Below are 16,504 nucleotides of genomic sequence, written 5' to 3' on the forward strand. Positions count from 1 at the left end.
AACTGAAATATAGCATGAGATAAAATTACAGGGTAAAATGTTATAGACATAATTTAATAAAAGGTAACCATAAAGACTAACCGAAGGTGTATAGACCATTTGGCAAACTCCATGCGTCAAGCAAATTTATTTAATGGCAACCCAAAACTTTCTTATTTTTTTAAATAACAATTTTACCAACAAAAAAAAAAAGATTGATATGACAGTCGGACAGGCAAAAATCCGGCATGCTTTAGCTTCATTCGAATTCGACGTTTTCGATAGAAGTTTTAGTGTTAATTTCCCTGCGTTTTGGATTTCAGTACAATTAGTATTGAATGTTTGTTTTTATGAGTGATCGCGTCTCTTATATTTTGCGCCAAATGAGGACAAAGCCTCCCTAATAGTTGGTTGACTCTTTCATCATTATCTGGTAAAGTCAAAATTTCACTGCCTGTGAAGCTTGTGATCACATTCTGCATCCTCTAAAGGTAAGACTTCTAAACACCGCAAGTCCCGTGGAAAAGTTTTTATTAGCTTTTCTACACAAATAGGTATTCAAACTTGCAACAGTTTTAAAATTACACTACACTTGCTAAAACCTAATCTTTGACACTTGTTGAACACAAACACTGGTTTTTATGGTGTATGTTTGTATTATGAAGTTGGGACATTATCCTACAAATAATTCATCTTACAGAATATGTAGTAAGCCTTCCCAAATGTTTTCTTCTCATGCAACCACCCAGAAAACACGTAGATCTTATCAATCAATCAATATATTTATTATTTGTGAAAACAGATATTGAGTTTTATTTTGTGCTACTCAGTTCTCTACCACCAAACCAACATCAATTATCAATTTATCATTTGAGATGATGTATCAAAAGAGAAAAGAAAATAAAAAAATACAAAGAAAGAACCAAATGACTCACTTCGAAGTTATGTACATTAGTTTCAATACTAACTAATGATCCTAAGAGGAGTGAAAACATAGTGAGAAAACCTGCAAATTTAGGCAACCGGATGTGTATCAATCAAATACAGGTTAGGTTAACCAGTGCAAAGGTTGTGGAGATCAGATGGTAGTCTTTTCTTCTTTTCTATATTATGGTTTCCACCAGACTTATGGTTATTCTGCCAATGTCAAGATGGTAGTCACTTCATGTAAAAACCTGACTCACCCAGTCTAGGATCCATTGTCAAAATGCATACCCCAGGCTCCTCCCAAAGAGATGAGGATGCAACCAGGACTTGAGCTAGGAGGAAGAAGATAATAGTGAATTAAATTTATAAATTTTTCTTTCAGATCTCCCAGTGTGGAAAATGTGCGCTCAACAGTCTTTTGAAGCCCCAGAGACTTACATCATTGAAGAACTTGATGTGCCGTAAGTTGTGTTAATTATCACAGCTACCTACTATTAGATATAAGATCAAAAAAAGAAAGAATTGGCATAATTTATGTATATGGTATATAGAGCATCGTAGTCAAATCAATAAAGTGTCTGGTTAAAATGCATGATGCACAGAAACGCACAGGTTCATATCCCATCTCGGCCATGTACCAATGACTATTTTAGATGTTATGCTATTACAGTGAGGGAAATCAATGTAAGGAAACCTGCACACTCAGGCAACTGAATGTGCAACCATGATTTATTCAACAAGTTAGTTTTACCTGAAAAGGTTGCGGACATCATATGGGAGTCCATTCATGTAAAAACTGGACTCACCCAATTCAGGATCTATGGTCAAAGGCATACTTCGGGCTCCTCTCCATAGTAGTCAGGATGCATACATACATACATAAATAAAATCACATATATATCCCTTGCGGGGTAGACAGAGCTAACAGTCTTGTAAAGACTGATAGGCCACATTCAGCTAGTTGGCTTTAATATAGAATTGAGATTCTAATAGTGACGGGTTGCTAGCCCATCGCCTAAAAGAAGAATTTCAAGTTTATAAGCCTACCCCTTAGTCGCCTTTTACGTCAGGATGCAACTGGGACTAAAGCCCAGAGGCAGAATATATGTATTATATAATTAGGATATGGTTTTGATTTTCTTTCAGTTTGCAACATGGTGGTCCGATGTGGTCAATAGGGAACCATTTCAATGAAAACAGGACAGAACAGTTCAATGCTGAAATTAACAGGTGATTTTCTACATTTCTATAGTATTATTTTTTTGACAATCATAAAGACTTTGTATGCAATACTTACATACGCAGGCTGCGTTCAGCTGCTCGGCTTTATGATAGAATTGAGATTCAAATAGTGACAATTTGCTAGCCCATCGTCTAAAAGATGGATCCCAAGTTAATAAGCCTTTCCCTTAGTCGCCTTTTACGACATCCATGGGAAAGAGATGGAGTGGACCTATTTTTTTATCTATTGGTTCTGGGAACGGTACGGCATTAAAATTAAAAATTTAATATATTTAATCTATTTCAGTATTCACGATGAAGCCACCAGGCAGTTGCAGGATTCTCCGCCTAGCTTTGTCTTTGTAAGATATTTTTATATTTATTTAGATGTAAGAACTTTAGAAGACTTAATACATCTATGAGGAGCAAAGAAATAATGGAATATGTGAAAAAAAAACGGAGAAATATATACTAATATTATAAAGCTGAAGAGTTTGTTTGTTTGAACGAAGTAATTTCAAGATTTACTGGTTCGAATTGAAAAAATCTTTTTTGTGTTGAATAGACCATTTATCGAGGAAGGCTTTTAGGCTATATAACATCACGCTGCAACTATAAGGAGCGAAGAAATAATGCAAAATGTGAAAAAAAAAACGGGGGAAATTATTCATCCTTGAGGGCTTCAATGATGCCCAAAATAACTATTCCACGCGGACGGAGTCGCAGGCACAGCTAGTTTAAGATATTTGCTTCCTGTTCGTACTTAGGTGCTTTGATGATTATTGTCATTATTTGTCATCAGGTCGATTCTCAAGGCAGCGACACAGATTTGAACAACATAACTCCCAGTTTAATTGCTCCAATTGTAAGTATTCATTTTTTATTTTAGAGTTATGAATGTCGATGAAGCGAAATAAGTATGCAGGGATCGTCGCAAGTGGAAAGACGTGGTCTCTGCCTAACACACCGGGATAGAAACGTGATTTATGTGTGTATGCATAATATTTTTTTTTTGGTGATTTATAGACATATTTTTCTGTTAAAACATCTGTTAGAAAATTAATGTTAGAACATTTAACCTTGATCAAATCGGGGACTTCATTTCTTTATTGTTTTTTTTTTACATACATACATATAGTCACGTCTATATCCCTTGCGGGGTAGACAGAGCCAACAATGTCAAAAAGAAGGCTATGTTCAGCTGTTTGGCTTCAATTGAGATTCAAATAGTGACAGTTTGCTAGCCTATCGCCTGCAAGAGGAATCCCAAGTTTATACGCCTATCCCTTAGTCGTCTTTTACGATATCCATGGGAAAGATATGAAGTGGTTCTGTTCTAAAATTCAGGAAACCGCACGGCCCTGTTACATCCATACAATGAAGAGAATTGTATGTTTGTATGCACATACATACATACATAAAATCACGCCTCTTTCCCGGAGGGGTAGGCAGAGACTACCTCTTTCCACTTGCCACGATCTCTGCACACTTCCTTCGCTTCATCCACATTCATAACTCTCTTCATGCAAGCTCGGCGGTTTCGGGTACTCTTGACCTGCCTGACCCTTTGTTTGTATGTATTTATGTATGTAATAATCATTGATTGATCGCAGGTTTACCCAGTGAGGAATAGGACCGGTCCCCCAGCGAGGGGGTCAATGAAGGGGCCCTACGATTTCAGCGTCATGATAAACGGAGCTAACACGCACAAGAACAAATTCCTGGTATGTTATTACAATTGTTGCTTCTAAACTCCATACATAAAATAGAAATGAATAGATTTATTTTCAAAATTGGATACAAGGTATCACTTATTGACGACACATGACTTAAATCTAATTATAACTACTACCGCTTCCAAAGCGCATGTGTAGAAGAAGCGGCGGAACAAACTACACTGCAGCATTTTCATAGGACGTCAATTTACAAATATAGATCTCTTAAATCTAAATCGTGGACGAATGCACATTGTCTACATTAAAAAACATGAATGAATGTAGAACTGATTATGTCAATACGAATATTTCGTCAAATAAAATATGTACATACCGTACAAATTATGTCAAGATCATGTCAAAAATACACAAGCATTTACGAGGCCATTATGTCAAGCTCGGGCCACGGGTCACGCTTTTTTCCCCAGAGGTGTAGGCAGAGACTACCTACATCTTTCCACTTGCTACGTCACTGCGTACTTCCTTCGCTTCGTCCACGTTTATAACTCTCTTCATGCAAGCTTCGTTTCGGGTACTCTTGACCTGACCGTTTGTCAGGACGTCATGTGGTCTTGTGTCCTGGGGTCCAGGTTTTTTTTTAAGTTATGGAATGCACAAAAAGGGGCAATAACAGAAAATGATACTATTATTCACTAAAGATGGATTTTAGTGAAAGCTTGCATAAAAACATAAGTTTTATTTAATAAATTCAATTGTGAAATTGTATTTAGATTTTACATCCGCAGCATGAAGTTTATCAATATTGAAATATATATTTTTCTTTTGTTTCTTTTTTGCTGCTTTCTCAAGACGAATGCCATCTTGTGTGAACTATTTGCAATACGCCTGAACTATCACCTCAAGAATTACAGGTAAAAATTAGGTATTGTTATTATAATGACGTGTCACATCAAGACATACACAGAAATCACGTCTTTATCTATTAACTAGCGACACGTCCCGACTGCGCACGGGTGGCGTTTTTATAAAGCTTCTTCAGAAAATTTTCTTTTCAACATATCGAACAGCAACAAAATCCGATCACTATTTTCCGAGTTAAGCGCATACATACATATAATTACAATTATGTAAATAACATAAAAAACATTACAACAATGTTTTTATGATGTCTTTTATCTCTTATTATCTTAGTGATAAAGGTGGACAACCCTTATCACAAAGGGGTATGAATGAAAAACCCTTAACATTTTTTTAACTAGAAATTTCTTAAAATTTATTTATATATGGCAAAACAACGTTCGCCGGGACAGCTAAGTATATAAATATATTATATATCAATATGACAATGATTATTATTAATTTAACAGTGGTCGACGAAAGTGCAACGCATGTACGTGGACGCGGAGTGCGACTTCCCGCTCAGCTTCAGCTGGGCGGACGCGGCGCCCGCGCCGGCGTACGTGCGCGCCACCGTCGTGTTCCGCGAGCCCGACCAGTCTCAGTGCAAGGTGGAGACATGCATCAATCACCAGAACATACTGAAGAACAGGAATCGTGAGTTTTTTTTTTTTTTTTTTTTGTATAAGCCTTATGCCTTATTCCTGATTATTTTTGCCATGTGTAAAAAGAAATGTGTTAATTTCCGTGTCCCGTGGTAATTTTGGGATATGCTCTCTTAACTTAATGTCATTTCTACATACATACATATAGTCACGTCTATATCCCTTACGGGGTAGACAGAGCCAATAGTCTCGAAAAGACCGAATGGCCACGTTCAGCTGCTCGGCTCAATGATGGAATTGAGATCCAAATAGTGACAGGTTGCTAGCCCATCGCCTTAAAAAAAAGGATCGCAATTTCATAAGCCTATCCCTTAGTCGCCTTTTACGACATCCATGGGAAAAAAATTGGAGTGGGACCACTCTTTTTTGTATTGGTGCTGGGAACCACACGGCACTTGTTTATTATTTATGATAATTTCCAGTGCCGCCGTGCCAGAAAAGCAACGTGCTCCACTCGTCGCGCGCGGCCGGCGCACGCGGCGTTACGTACTGCGGCGGGCCCGACGAGTGGTTCTCCACGCGGGTGATGTTCGACGACGACGTGAGGACGCACGCGTACCGGTTCATATGCAAGAACTCTTGTCCGGGCGGCATCAACCGGCGGGCAATTGATATCATTTTCACATTGGAGGATGAGATGTGAGTTTGTATTGAGAAATTGAAGTTGAAGTCAATTTCAATTTCGAATTGAAATTTCAATTTCGAATTTTCAATTTCGAATTTTAATTTTGAAATTTCAATTTCAAATTTCAATTTCAAATTTTAATTTCAAATTTCAATTTCAATTGCAAATTTCAATTTCGAATTCTTTATTGCATCATTCAGAAACGCCAGATATTGGAAGCATTTCTTGCTAAGACACATACATGTAATTGATTTAAACTGCATTCATATATATGGGCACGTCTATATCCCTTGAATTGAGATTCATATAGTGACAGGTTGCTAGCCCATCGCCTAAAAGAAGAATCCCAAGCTTGTAAGTCTATCTTTTAGTCGCCTTTTACGACATCCATGGGAAAGATATGGAGTGGTCCTATTCTTTTTTTTATTGGTGCCGGGAACCACACTGCACATTAGACACATACAATACATACAAGGTACGTCCTTAATATGTGACTGCCAATGCAAAATAAAATGTGAGTAAAACAGTCTTAATATTGAAAGATAAAAAAATATCCAATTTTATATCTCATTATGTGTTATCCATATCGTTCCCGCGGATGTCGTAAAAGGCTAATAAGGAAAAAGGCTAATAATCTTGGGATTCTTCTTGTAGGCGATGAGCTAACAACCTGTCACTATTCGAATCTCAATTCCATCAAGCCATATAGCTGAAAGTCTTTAATTATTTTCAAAACAATTGGCTCTGTCTACCCCGCAAAGGATATTGACTGTCAATTAACTTGATAATCATCCTTCATTATCATCGGTGCTATTTTTAAAATCGGTGACTCACCCAATGCGAGCTAGTCTCATATTAATCTGATTCGAACGAAAAACAGTCATCTCCCTAGAATGACTCATCACAATAAAAATATTACAAAAGGGTTAATTAATATTGCGCAAAATAAGTCAAATTTCAATAATTAATCTTCAGTTTCATTTATATTTGTATATAGCATTGCACTCATAAATCAGTTTTCGTATTTAACAAACGTATGAATGCCGTTTAATCCTATAAATTTAAAATGTACAAGAAATTTCTCGAAAATTCCAGTACAAATAATACTCTATATATAAACCAATAGCATTGTTATAACAGTCAGAGTGAGTTCAGTTCAGTTTTGAGCAGGATCGTTTTTAAAACAGTGAGAATTGATGATATCCTTTTTATTTTTGACAAAAGAGTTTTATTGTTTTACGTCTAGTAAATAAAGTCTTGAGATAATTAAGGTGTTTCAGTTTTGTTATACCAAAATTGCTCAGGTTAAGTCATGAAAAGGTACTAAATCTATACGAATATTATAAAGCTGAAGAGTTTGTTTGTCTGAACGCGCTAATCTAAGGAACTACTGGTTCGAATTGAAAAATTCTTTTTGCGTTGAATAGACCATTTATCGAGGAAGGCTTTAGGCTGTATAACATCACGCTGCAACTATAATTAGCAAAGAAATAATGGAATATGTGAAAAATACGGGGAAAATTATTCATCCTTGAGGGCTTCAATGATGCCCAAAATAACTATTCCACACGGACAAAGTCGCGGGCACAGCTAGTGTATAGATTAGCATACCAAATATTTTGCCATGTATATCTGGACGATATGGTGTTAGTCCCTTATGCTTCCTCACCTCTCCGGAGAGGAGCCTGTGGGGCACCACAGACTGTTAGAACCATATAACCATATTCCTGGATGGAACAGGAGTCGCTTCGTGTAAAAACCTGACTGGGTGAGTCAGGTTTTTACACGAAGCGACTCCCGTCTGACCTCCGCAAGCTTTTGTAAGAAAATCTAGCCCATATTAAATAATGGTTACACATGTATAAAAAAAAAATAGGACCAATCCATCTCTTTCCCATGGATGTCGTAAAAGGCTTGGAGTAACAGTCTTGAAAGACTGACAGGCCACGTTCAGCTTAATGGTTAGACTTATTGATAGAATTGAGATTCGAATAGTGACAGGTTGCTAGCCCATCGCCTACAAGAAGGATCCCCCAAGTTAATTGGCCTTTCCCTTAGTCGCCTTTTACGACATCCATGGAAAAGATATATAGAGGTCCTATTCTAAAGTACCTACCGGGAACCACACGGCACTTAACTTATTTCGGTTTCTGTTTGCCAGGGAAAGGATTTACGGTCGCGAAGAGATCAGCGTCCGCGTCTGCGCATGTCCCAGGCGTGACTTGCGCACCGACGAGGAGAACGCGCCCGCCGAGAAACAAGCGCCTTTGAAGAAGAAGCGCAAGATCGAACCGAAGACCGCGGAATCTAAGGTCAAGAAGGTCAAGATCGAGGTCACTGATGGTGATGATGATAGGGTTGTGACGCTGCCTGAGGTAATGATACAAATCTTTCATTTTGTTTATTATAAACACGAGTACATATATATATGGTCACGTCTATATCCCTTGCGGGGTAGACGAGAGTCAACAGTCTTGGAAATACTGAAAACCATGTTCAGTTATTTGGCTTGACGATAGAATTGAGATTCAAATAGTGACAGGTTGCTAGCCCATCGTCTAAAAGAAGAATCTCAGTTTATAATTTTACTTTCCCTTAGTCGCCGTTTACGACATCCATGGGAACGTGATGGAGCGGTCCTACTCTTTTTTTTTTTATTGTTACCGGGAACCACACGTCATATTTATTTTATTTTTTTACATTTATATTATTTATAACAATCAAAATGTGATGATCCCTACATAATTTTTGTTTTATTTGTGAAAGAAGATGTAGTTACAGGAAAAGAAAAGGGTATGTTGAGATGGTTCGGTCATGTGGAGAGGATGAATGAAAGCAGGTTGACTAAGCAGATATACAAGGAGAGTGATTTTATGTATGTTTTTTTTTGAGAAAGACGCTTTATTTTATGTATGTATGTATTTTTTAACAGCTAAGAGTCAGAGGAGTGTCGACAGCAATAACAACACTGGAGATGATGAAAGAGTTCACCGCTCAACACAAGAGACTGTCCACAGACCCTCGGGTGTTGGAGGAAGACGCCGGTATCATAGCTGACCTGGAAACCAAGATTAGTGAGCTCAGAGGCAATATGTAGTGGTTTTTTTTGTTTTAGAGAAACATTCGTTTTTTTTATATAGTTTTAATGTTAATAACAAGTACTTAGAGTTAGGTGGTACGCGTGGAATTAGTTCTAGATCTTAGGCTACTTGCTAACTATTAAAATAATTGGCTATCATTGGTCAATTGGCCCGAATGTGAATGGTGAACGAGATGGGTCGAGCTGGATGGAGTTAATTATTATTTAATTTTTTTTTTTATTATTTATATGGAATCATTATTCATTCGTTCACTCGTCACTAAATTCTACCTATCTTATAGTGAAAAAGTAATAATTGCTGGAAAATACAACGAAAAACATGAAACGGAAATGTCTATTAAAAATTTTCGTATGAAAAATGAGAAATCTGCGATTACGCGCCCTAACTATATGTATTATATAAATTTTCAACAAATCAAGTCAAAAAATACGTTATACGATACGTCCTTGTAGTTTTCTTCAGCTAAATAAATTGATAAACATCATTTTTAAAAGTTAAAATAATTTTAATAAAGTTTTTATTTCCAACCAGTTCAACCCGTCTCGAATATACACCATTAGGCCGATATTGAATTCAATTATTCGAGACCAGATGACCACTTAATTATTTTAAAAGTTACTGGGAGTACCCTGGGATCAGTTCCACATAGGCGAGTAGCTACCTCACCCCTTTAATATGGGAGCCGAAGGTAGCTCAAGCGTTTGAGGGGTTAAGATATGATGAAAAGTCTTGGTTACTTATTTTTCTGTGTGTTATTTTTGAATTGTACATTTAAACGATAACTTTTAAAAAGGAGAACCGCCTCCAATCGATAGCCTCCTTTAGTCAAGTCGGTAATATTGCTAAAACCTCCTGAACATTTTTCTGAAAACCCCATCAAAATCGGTTCAGTGAAACGGGAGATAATCGCGGATTAACACATACGTATACACATGTCAAACTGAGAATCACCTTTTTTTTAAGGCGGTTAAATAATTATGTTTATATACAAACTAAAATCTAATAGGGTCAGCCATCTCTACTGTTGACAGTATTAGAATAAAAGTTTAACACACATATATAAAATGCGCAATAAACATTGCAAACTTCGTGCTTCAGCTATGAAAAATGGCTTAAAAAACTGTCGAATAATCATACAAAATGTTATGATCGCAAGTGCCTAAAAAATTTTAATATATTTTTTTATCAATTGGCTTACAGCAAGAGCTTTTAATATTGGTAAACGCAATTTTGGTAGATGTACATACAAGAATTAAGTACCATTTAAATTTCGACCCTGTTTAACATAATCGTGAGAAATGTTTACCTACGTAAGAAGTGATAATTTTTGATAGAAATGAGAAAGCATAATCGTTTTATAGTCTCGTCATAAAGTACAATGGGTGCCTTATACTATATCTACGTTTTTTCGTAATTCTTTTTAAACTTTGGTAAAATAGATAGCTTTTTAGTGGATACAAGCCAATTTGTTTAGGTAAATAAGTACTTTTAAATAAACGTAATCTTGAAATGTTTTTTCAGTAAAAAAAAATATTCTTTTTAATGAAAGTGTTGATAAATTGCAAATTTATTCGTCATTACTTATTTCATTATTCATCGTGACCCACTCCATACATTCACACAGATTTCGTAAAAGACGACTAATGAAAGGCTAATAAAGTTGGGATTCCTCTAGCAACCTGTCACTGTTTGAATCTCAATCTCATCATTAAGCCATACAGCTGAACGTGGCCTTTCAGTCTTAACAAGACTGTTCAGTTCAGTCTTTACAAAACTATTAGAAACCTCAAATATTTTACCATTGAGATTACAACTAGATATTCCCACCGATTTAAAACCTTAATCCTTGAACTTATCCACCACTGCACCACTGCCTTTTTCGTGTCAAAAGTTCATACCTATATAATAATATTGATTATTAAAACCTGACTAGACGACGTACTGAGCGATAATATGTTATTCTATTAGCATTATATTTTTCATGTAAGACCAACTTAATACTATGTATTTTAATTGAACTGTATTCCTTTAAAAAACTAATTATCTTTGAGTGGATATTTGGTTTTTAGTAAAAACTTTCCTTAACACTAAACCCTTAAAATAGTGTAAACGAGTCATGTTATTGCAAGTATAAAAGCTATCATGGATATAAGTTACGACAACGAAATATTTTTGTAAACGTTTTATAATTTAAAATTTTTTATATACAATATGTTTACAGCAGTTCATACAGTCAAAAACATAATAAACCTAGTATATTATTACCAGTTTCATCATAAGCTTTGTGTACTGTGTCGATGGTACAGTAAAGTATACCACCGACTTTATAGTCTACTGTACCTTAAATTTAACCACTTTTATGGTAAGAATAGAGTTACAATAGAATCAAAGTTCAAAATAAAGTTCTAATTTGATTTAAAAAATTAACTTTTGCACGCGTCTTCGTCCGCCTTAATAGAAATATTAACTTATTAGATCATTCCAATGTCTAAGCTATATCACTGTTAAATTTCCTGAAATTCCCTTAGTTTTTGCGTGTGTTTTTGCTCAAATACACACACATCCTTGAAAACTTTAGAATTTATAATAAATAAGTCAGTCAAAAATAGTCACGCATATGCATACCTAATGATGTTACAAATTAATTAGTTTTTAAGAATTTATTAATATTAATAACATTTTAGTATAATACAGTATTTACGAATAAAAAAAATTGGCAAGTAATTTGTCTTCCATATTTTATTGGATTTTACATATTCATAGAACTTTTAATAAGTTTAAATCCAATTTCGGATTTTATAATTTTTCATACGTTTTTTGTTGCTATTATGATTAAGATTAATTTTGATACTGAAGTAGTTGATAAGTTATTTTAAATAGTTGAATTATGTTTTGTAATGTTTTTTTAACAATTTGAAATAACTACTTTTTTATTAACAATAATGATATTTTGGGAAACGACTCTATAACTATGTAGCGTGACTGAATTGAAATAAAAATTGAATCAAAATATTAATACAAGTTTTGTGTTTTTTTACCAAACGATTGGTCCCGTATCAATCTTAATTTTCTTATAAGTTATAAGGTCTTGGAAGTGGTATATGAAAACAAATTACATATGGATGTTACAAAATGTATGTATAAGCACACAAATCAGATTTATTGCAAGTGCCTTAGTGATGTTGGCAATAAAAAAAACACGCTGTATTGTTTTGTTTCCCAGAATTTCAATGAAACTGATACTTAAATTTTTTTATTATATTTCACAACAACATTTAAAATATCTGAGATATTACTCACAAATTCAAAAGAATGTGTTATTTAAAAATTGTGTTTTATGAAAAAATTGATTAGTTGAAAATTCCGCCTTTGACATGCAGTTTCATCTATTATAGATTTTTGTGAGTAACATTGATCTTGGGTACAGATATACCTCTAATTCGTTGTGTAGGTACATTAAATATAAAATTCGTTGAATATTCTAAACCGCAAATCGAAGTTGCCTAATTGTGCAATGTTATGATTAGTTATTTTTTTTATTGTACAGTCAAGCGCATATCAAGTTACCCTGCATGGAATTATGGAATAGAAGAGAATTTGCAGTTTATTTTCGGTAGGTTTATGTGCTGTTGACTGTACCTTTGGTGCTTAACATTCCGCCATACTATTGTAAGCTCTGTATTAGAGCACAGAGAGTCAAGTTCAGGGTAACAGCGGCTGTATGCTCTGTGGTTTTTTTTTCTTATAATTTATAGTTTTAATAATGTGCCTTTTGTAAAGAATATACTAATGGTTACTAGGACTATATATTTTTCTAAATTGTATTTTTTAATTTTTTTAATATAAAGTATTCAACTAAATTTACTACAAATATAATAATGTTGTGAAACTTTTTGAAATTTGTAATGATTAATTTTATCAATTTAATAGATGTACAATAATACACACGTCTCGCTCTGAGGCCTACTTATAGTTCAGTGTCAAATTCATATGTAAAACATTACGTATTACTTCAGTAAAATATATACCAATGTGCCTTTATTTTTCAATTCAGCTGATTAAATACTTTCGAATGATTTATTTTGTTTCATTTGCTACCAAAATTCGTTATTAGGTATAAGACATGAATATAAATTAGTAAACATTTGTTGAAACTATATTTGAAGATGATCTACTAAATAAATAACTGTTGCGAAACCCCTTGGGACAATACTGTTTTAAGGCCAAGATAAGTCTCTCCCTTAATCACTTTTTACGATATCCATGGGAATGATCTAGACGGCCGTATTAAGTGCCAAGAACCTTACGACATAATAGGAGTCTGCATACGACAAAGAAGTGACTAAGGTTAACCGGCATGGTTCGTGGTTATTGCACTAGCTGCAAATGTGCAATTCTCATAGTCACCTACCTATAAATGTGCAATATTGTCAATATTCAAAAATTCCACACTATTCAATTTGAATAGTGTGGAATTTTTGACCCAAATATTTTTATTGAATTAAAAGCACCAATAACTTCTAGTGTGATGTATATATAAAAAGCACCTGAACCCTGGGTACTATACTGTACCGGGTAATCTATGTTATTAGCTCGATGAGAAAAATCTGATTAAAACACAAAGGTAATAGAGAAAAATCTATAGAATGAAATAAAACAGACAAGAAATATGTAACAAATTGCTTTATTACTTCATCTTAGAACATTGCATAATGTTTCCTCCCATCTTATTCTACAGGGCATAGTCATCACTAGATTCCAACCAGTAACTTCTAAGTCCAAAATCTCACAATAACTTCAAATGTCCCGTTACTTTATCAATCACATCTTTAGGAGCTGGACCCACACCTAACACTGTTATTGAGTTCGGTGCTATCTGAGTTCTACCCGCATCCCTTATCAAAGAAGTTATGAGTCCCATCTGTTTCGCATTATCGGCTATTTGTTTTATTTCTTCAACGGAGTCTATTTTAAGGGCAATCTTAGCTTGACCTGTCAGTTGCCAGCAGTTGAGTCCTTCAGGGTCTCGTGTCTGTGCCTTTTCGAATGCTCCGACAGCTGCATGACCACACTGAGCCGCAATTTTTCCTTTGCTCATATTCAAGTCAGTTCGAACAACCAATACTAATTTGTACTCTGAATTTGAAGCGAACTGAAAAAAATGTTATTGCAACTTAACAAGAAGATCGACATTGATCATTTTTTCTTTGTAAAATTGAGATGGGCCAGCAGACCACATATATAGGCTGAAATTTGGAATATTCTAAAATTAATTTTCATTGAGAAACATACAGTATATCTACTTAGTATTCTTATACAGATGTGTGGAGAGGAAAGATTATGATTTGATAACATTATGTTTTGTGCGACTCCAGATATGTATAAGTTTAACTATATTGAATTAAATTGTCACTTTTAGCTTAACTGAAGTGCCGATTTTTATGATAATATACTTAATTGTATTACAAACTTAAATTTTATACCTTTTTGATTGCTTTTGCTGCTTTTGTGGCTGAACCAAAGTAATTTCTAATAGCAAAGAGGGATATTCCTAAACAAATTCCGCAGCCCAAGCCTGTTAGAAAAGATATGTTGATATCCATTTTGTGTCTTGTTGAAATGATTGTTTACTTATAATTTAAGGAAAATATCAAGCAGAGCAGCTGCCGGATGAACAGATTAACCTCAAATTAAGATTTTTTATTAATTGTATGATGCACTTCATTTTCTGGGTTTCCAACTTTCCACCTAAAAAAACAGGCAGATAGTTTTAGAGAAAAATCTGAAAAACTTTTAAATTAATAAGATGAAAAAAAAAAAATTATATTTCAAAATTAAATAATATACAAGCTAAATAATTCATGATAGTGATTGAATGCTAGGGTTGCGCAAAAAAAGCATCTCGGGCGCAGACGTTTGCCGAGCGACTTGTGAAGCCCTCGCGCTCTACAAACCAAGTGTACTTAATGTCTCAACTCAACCAAACGTCAGTACGTTGCCACTTGATTACCTACCCATGTTTAGCGGTGACATCTCTGTGATTAGGTCGGACGCGTATTTTGGCTCATTAAATCTGTAGCGGGAGCGATGATTCGGCTCGACCGCCATCAAAGGGAAGATCTTCCGCCAGGCTAGGTATTGTGCCTGGGGAACCGCGGCTCCGACGGTGTTGTGTCGGAGGTTGTATATATAGTTCCAATCCGTGAAATCTCTGAAATCGCGTCTTAGATACTTCGCTGCTATTGGTTGAGCGCTTCAATTTCTTCGCAATGATTGACATTAGTTGTTTGATTTGATGTTGTGACGAGTGGCGTAGAGATGTCGCCACAGTACTCCCCCCCAAGACCGGAGGTCTGAAGTCTTGAGATCGTGCTGTGCAATCTGTGCTTCAGTAGCTTGCAAGTGCCAGTTGTCTTCCAGTGAGTCGGAAGTTGCTCGAAGTCCTAGTGAGTCAGGAGTGAGCCGTAGCGTTGCTCGTAGTCTGCGGTGAGTCGAGACAGTAGAGAGCGAAGTCGACTTGTTGGCGCCGGTAGATATCGTGAGTAGAGCGGCCGTCGAAGAGATCCAGGCGTGGGCTGCTGTAGATACGTTGGTCGCTGAAGTCGAAGAGAGTGAGTGCGGGTGGAGGACAGGACCAGGAAGCTCGGTGAGTCGGCTGCGATGGACCTGCTGCGATACCCAAGTTGCTGGCTTGCTGTGAGACTGCTTGCAGAGCGAGGAGTGATGATGGTAAGGATTGGAGATGATGAAGAAGAAGGTTGCTTCCAATCACGTCGATGTAGCGGGAGCGATGATTCGACTCGACCGCCACCAAAGGGAAGATCTTCCGCCAGGCTAGGTGTTATGCCTGGGGAACCGCGGCTCCCACGATGTTATGTCGGAGGTTGTATATATAGTTCCAATCCGTGAAATCTCTGAAATCGCGTCTTAGATACTTCGCTGCTATTGGTTGAGCGCTTCAATTTCTTCGCAATGATTGACATTAGTTGTTTGATTTGATGTTGTGACGAGTGGCGTAGAGATGTCGCCACAGTACTCACAAATCTTAATTCACAGCCGGAATTGATTTCTCTTAATGATTTCTAGTCCCTTATCGGCTGGTGCTCACAGTATATACGGACGTCTAACACATCCGTTTGGTACCAGTTTCATTACATGATTCAAACAGATCATACCTATTGAAGGTAGCCGGTAGTGGGACCGCTGTTTGTAGATTCAATTTGAGTTATAACACAATGTATGGTAGGATTCTACCTCTCTAATAAGCAGCACTGTAGAATAGGATCGTTCTATCTTTCTCATGGATATCGTAAAATGCGACCAAACGATGGCTAGCATACTGTCACGCTCATTTTTCTCTTTAATGAATTTTATAAAAAGAGATCCACCTCCAATCAATATCTTCCTTTTTAA

At 35.8% G+C, this 16,504-nt stretch overlaps 2 protein-coding genes across 2 annotated transcripts; one reads left to right on the forward strand and one right to left on the reverse strand.

Annotated features, from left to right (window-relative positions):
• The first annotated feature begins 199 nt into the window (after positions 1–199).
• On the forward strand, positions 200–13,169 carry LOC106133260 (cellular tumor antigen p53). The gene is made up of 10 exons (XM_013332926.2): positions 200–470; positions 1,289–1,367; positions 2,053–2,136; positions 2,435–2,489; positions 2,930–2,992; positions 3,741–3,851; positions 5,171–5,357; positions 5,788–6,004; positions 8,152–8,365; positions 8,923–13,169. Exons 2-10 carry the CDS (start codon positions 1,306–1,308, stop codon positions 9,085–9,087), a joined length of 1,158 nt encoding a protein of 385 aa, XP_013188380.1. The 5' UTR covers positions 200–470; positions 1,289–1,305; the 3' UTR covers positions 9,088–13,169.
• A 587-nt stretch (positions 13,170–13,756) lies between these two features.
• LOC106133230 (peptidyl-tRNA hydrolase 2, mitochondrial) lies at positions 13,757–14,849 on the reverse strand. The gene is made up of 2 exons (XM_013332881.2): positions 14,575–14,849; positions 13,757–14,243 (listed from the first exon to the last, which is right to left on the reverse strand). Exons 1-2 carry the CDS (start codon positions 14,692–14,694, stop codon positions 13,878–13,880), a joined length of 486 nt encoding a protein of 161 aa, XP_013188335.1. The 5' UTR covers positions 14,695–14,849; the 3' UTR covers positions 13,757–13,877.
• Between the last annotated feature and the right edge of the window lie 1,655 nt (positions 14,850–16,504).

Source organism: Amyelois transitella, chromosome 22, assembly GCF_032362555.1.
Source record: "Amyelois transitella isolate CPQ chromosome 22, ilAmyTran1.1, whole genome shotgun sequence".
Lineage (NCBI taxonomy): Eukaryota > Metazoa > Arthropoda > Insecta > Lepidoptera > Pyralidae > Amyelois > Amyelois transitella.